At 35.7% G+C, this 5,179-nt stretch overlaps 1 protein-coding gene across 1 annotated transcript in view; it reads left to right on the top strand.

Annotated features, from left to right (window-relative positions):
* The window catches only part of treh (trehalase (brush-border membrane glycoprotein)), a 22,556-nt gene extending 20,879 nt beyond the window's left edge, over nt 1–1,677 (top strand). The window contains exons 14-15 of the mRNA XM_016490677.1: nt 833–886; nt 1,314–1,677. Coding sequence (XP_016346163.1) covers nt 833–886; nt 1,314–1,451 — 192 coding nt within the window. The 3' untranslated portion in view covers nt 1,452–1,677. The remainder of the gene's footprint in view (nt 1–832; nt 887–1,313) is intronic.
* The last annotated feature ends 3,502 nt before the right edge of the window (nt 1,678–5,179 follow it).

Consider the following 5,179-nt stretch of genomic DNA (forward strand, 5'->3'; position numbering starts at 1 on the left):
GCTTGTTGAAGTATTAAAATAACTCAAATTAAATAAAACTAAAACTTAATAAAAGACCTATACAGACATAATAAATTTAGACATAATTTAACTAAAATTCAAATAAGTAACAAATACAAATCAAACGACAGTAGTTGATCAGTAATCCTAAAAAATAACACTGTCAAACATACATGCTAAAAAACACCAACTTACGTACACACAGTAAGAAATGGTTATACAAAGTGAAACAGAAGTGAAACAAGTAGTAGGAAAGAGGAGAAATAAAAAGCGATACATATCCTTTGCCGGTGTCCTGCCCGGTGGAGTCGCACGTATGCATTTTTCGCAATAAACTTAAAATATATTGTCTCTGTAGCTATAATGTATATGAGAGAGTGTAGGTAGATCAACTTGATTACGTTATTTGCAATGCTTTATCGGAGAGGTTGTTCCCCGCAAGCTTTTTGGCCTTGATGTGCTGGCTGTTACTCTGATTGGTTGAATTGTGCACAGCATCATGGGTAATGAAGTTTTCCCCCACAAATTCCATTGATAAATATGATTATTTTAAGTTGAAATAATGCAAACACATGGCTTCATCAAAAGTGTATGCCAATCGATTAACAACCTTGATGCTCACAACAAGTCTGTCTTTAAAGGTTTACAAATTAAAAAGTTCACAATCGTTTTCCCTACGGAGAAAATAAATGTCATTTTTAATGTAAATGCTGCTTATAAAAATAAAATATTGCTTATAAATAAATGTTGTGACTTAGTGTTCACTTACTGTAAGTTCCTCACGGTCTCTCTTTTTCTCTGCAATTCTCTTCACCCCATGTCCTTGTTACAGTACGATGTCAACGGTGATGGAAAGCCCGGAGGAGGAGGCGAGTATGAAGTTCAGGTATTAATGGTCTGTTCATATTTACATATTCAAATTCATAAATCTGCTTCGGAGCTGGGCACGGCGCTTCGGAGATATTTTAATCTCTGGAGGAATTAGGGGTAAATTAGAGTTCTTCAGCCCAGCAGAACCATTCTTGAAATGTAGAATCTCATTTTCTCCTGGACCCTGAGTACCAATAGAGTGTCTAGAGTAGGAACGGCAAATTAATAGAAGCTCAGATCACCAATTTCCAAGTTCATAGAGTAAATTTCAAAAGATGTATCATGAAAAGTCTTTATATCAGACATTGACATTAGTATTGCAAATTTTAGTACTGCTATTGCCGAACCCAAACCAAATTAAACTATGGCTATTGGCTCATTTTGCGGGGTTTATGCAACCCTGAATGATAACCCAAACCCTCCATCTTGTTTCTTTGTCATAGTTGGGATTCGGATGGACCAATGGGGCCGCTCTGCAGCTGCTTAACCAGTATGGTGATAGGCTGAGCTCTGGAGGGAGTGTCCTGAGTGCCAGCGTTCTGATTGGACTCGTCTATCCCATCCTAAAATCTCTGTTCTGATCCTGATCCGTGATTTCTGGAGGCTGAAGCAGTGGAAACATTAGAAAATCCCACATCTCCATTCAACAGCTGAAGCTGAAATGATTCAATCAATGTCTTTCTGTCTGGCTTGCTTGCTTTTTTTTTTTTTTTTGGTGGAGGTAAGAGGGAACCCAAAAAAGTTTTGCAGAGAATAGTACGGTAACACTTTACTATAAGGTTCAATTTGTTAACATTAGTTAACATGAACTAATGCTAAAAATATATTCAAAATCATTTACGAATCTTTGTAAATTTTAATTTCATTATTTAGTAATGCAGTGCTAAACTCATCTATTAAGTATCATTTAATGGACCTGAGCTGACATTGACAATGAACAGTTAACAAAAGTGAATAAACACTGCCTTGTTAATTTTAGTTAATGCACTAACTAACATTAACTAATGGGAGCTTATTGTACATTTTTACCAATAGTATTTTTTTACACTCACCTGAAGACCGCATATTTTAATGAGATATACCCAGAAGTAACTACGGTAAAATAATAACCCATTCTGCAAGGCATGAACATGTAGCTGATATAATCCAATGGAAAATTATAGACATCATGTTATATTTTTCAGGTTCATTGTCTTAGGTAGTAATTAATGTCTCTGCAGTGGCAGGATCAGAAGATTATTGTAATGACTAAAACTGAGCTGACATTACAAATGGTAATTTGCTCTAATCCAATTAGAAGGCTTATTGCTGATCGGAACTTTGCACATGCTGTTTATGTGGAGTATGATCATTAAAAGTGTTTCTGTTTGAGTCACAGCCTGTGTGTGTGTGTGAGCAAGTGCATTTTTAGAGAAAGTGTGTGTGTTGGTTGACATTTGCTTTTATTTTTAGTCACTGGGTTTTATAGTTACCTTTTTGTTCTAGGTAGTGTGTGTGAAGGTCACAGGCCATATCTGAAGAATGGCCGACCTGTCAAGAGTTTTTCTTTTTTTTTTTAATCAAGAAAAGCATTTCCGAGAATAACAGAAGAAAGAAAGTGCGAAGATGAAGTGATTGTGATTCTGCAGGGATTGCTCATCGTCATACCAGCGGGAACACAACGGAGGCTGAAGTGTTTTCATTTATCTCATTACCTATTTATTCTCACTGAATTGAAGTTGCACAGATAGCTCGATAAGCCATGAAACATCTTCTCCAGAGCTGCCTGCAAGATCGACGGTGTGTGTCATTGTGGTATTGTGTATTTTAAATAGTGAGAGGCATAAAATCTCCTTCATATTTTAATATACTGGATAAAATATTAAACACCGTTTTCATATTAGTTTGTTTACTTTTATAACAGATTTACAATGAAATGAACATGAAGTGAAAACAAAATGATCTCTTGCAAGTAATATGTTCAATTAAATATATTAGGCTACTTTATATTATATACTTCCTATCCTGTTAGTCATTTATAAAATTTGGAAATAGTAATTTCCTTGATAACATCATCCAGCAGGAAGTGACAACATTTTGGAGGGAAAACAACAGCATGAACGCCAGTAAGTATTAGCAATGAAATTCATGAATTCTGTGACGTATTATGATGTTAGTTGATTTGTCTTATTCGGTTTGATAAAATTACAGAACTCCTTATCAAAATTTCGAAAAATAAGAAGTAAAGAAATTGACAAATATGACACTCGTTTAAAGTAACTCATAATCCCTTACTTGGCATTGGCAAGTCTAGTTCTTTGTTGATATTGTGTAAATAACCCAGTTACTTAATAGTTATAGTTGAAGTTATAATTGAAGCATATTTGTTCTTAAAAGTTACAGATCTCAAAAGGAACTGCAAAAATGATTCAGAACAATGTGGAATTGAGTATTTTGCTCAAGGGCAAAATGCTGCTAGTTCATGGTTCTATCAAACCCTGTGACCTTTCAGTTTACCGACTATAAAGGTGAAAATACTCCTATTCCAGTTTAAAGTGCGAATACATAAAATTAACCATTCATAGGTTAATCTTCCAATGAAAATCTGTTGAACAATGATGAAAATAACTAAACTTTTATACATTTAACCTAGAGAACAATTAAATGGGTGAAAAATATCCCATAGACTCACACTGAAGTTGGTTGGGATCGACTTGGACTAGCCAGCAATCACATAGCAACAGACATTGAACACCTTAGCATTAGCACCCTACCAAAACACAGTAACGTCATGGTAGCCATATTTGCACTGAGAAGCACCAAGTTTTTCTTCTGAGATCGTATTATATTCACAATTCCGTTTGGTGAAATTTGGTGAAATTCCTTTAACTACACCAAACGGAATTGTGAATATAATACGACTTCAGAAGAAAAACTTGGTGCTTGTCAGTGCAAATATGGCTGCCATGACGTTACTGTGTTTTGGTAGGGTGCTAATGCTAAGGTGTTCAATGTCTGTTGCTATGTGATTGCTGGCTAGTCCAAGTCGATCCCAACCAACTTCAATGTGAGTCTATGGGATATTTTTCACCCATTTAATTGAAATTCCTTTAACTACACCCCTACGCTAATAATAACCAGTTGAAAATGAATTTTATGCCACTACAGGTCAATGAGTGGTCCATTTGAGATTATAAGAGTGTATCCATATCCATGTTATTAAATGAGGATCCTGAAGCCTGACGGCTGGTGTTACGTTTCCATGCGCCAGTTGTCTGCGGCGGCTCGCTTAGAGTCAACTCATTGTGATAAGTCACACATTACGAGCGTCTTCAGCTCAAGGGAAACCTAATCAGAGCGCTGCGAGGAGGTGGATCTGTTTGTAAGGGAGGAAAGGGAACTGAGGAGGGGGGACAGTTTTTCTTTGTGGGAACATTATTAGAGTAACAAATCCCTAGTATGTGGGATGAATAAGAAAGGAGCTGCCTGTGAGGCACCATACCGCTTTAATGTGGTGAGTTCAAACCACGTCTGAACATATTGGTGTGTATTTGATTGCCAAATAGATCCTTTTATCAAAGATGGCCGCATGCTGTTCTTATACAACAAAGCCCTTGATGTCAGCCATTTTAGGCTTTTCAGTGTAGAAAATTATAGATTACAGACACATAATGGCCAATCTAGACTAACATTTCTCCACCATGTCTAGTATTTGTTACGGAACAAGGTGCTGTACGGATTGATGAATACAAGGTCCTGTTACATAACAGTTGTTCCAGATACTTAGATAGCAAAAGAATAATAGACTCCTATTCACCAACTGTGGAAAGGAGTGTGCTTAATTGTATTGAATGTGCACTTGTGGTGTACTTAAAATCTTAAAAGTATACTTTCTAACTCTTTAGAAAAAGGAACACATATTAAGGGATTTCTCTCAATAAACTCCTAATTTGCTGCTTATTAATAGTTACTAAGGTAGTTATGTAAGGGATCTAAAATATGGTCTATGTAGTCCAGAATAACCATTAATATGTGACCCTGGAACACAATACCAGTCATAAGGGCTGATTTTTTGAATTTGAGATTTATACTGAATAAATAAGCTTTCCATTGATGTATGGTTTGTTAGGATCGGACAATATTTGGCCGAGATACAACTATTTGAAAATCTGGAATCTGAGGGTGCAAACAAAAATCTAAATACTGAGAAAATCGCCTTTAAATTTGTCCAAAGGAAGTTCTTAGCAATGCATATTACTAATCAAAAATTAAGTTTTGATATATTTACGGTAGGAAATTTACAAAATATCTTCATGGAACATGATCTTTA

The sequence above is a fragment of the Sinocyclocheilus anshuiensis genome, unplaced genomic scaffold, assembly GCF_001515605.1.
Source record: "Sinocyclocheilus anshuiensis isolate Anshui unplaced genomic scaffold, SAMN03320099.WGS_v1.1 scaffold569, whole genome shotgun sequence".
Lineage (NCBI taxonomy): Eukaryota > Metazoa > Chordata > Actinopteri > Cypriniformes > Cyprinidae > Sinocyclocheilus > Sinocyclocheilus anshuiensis.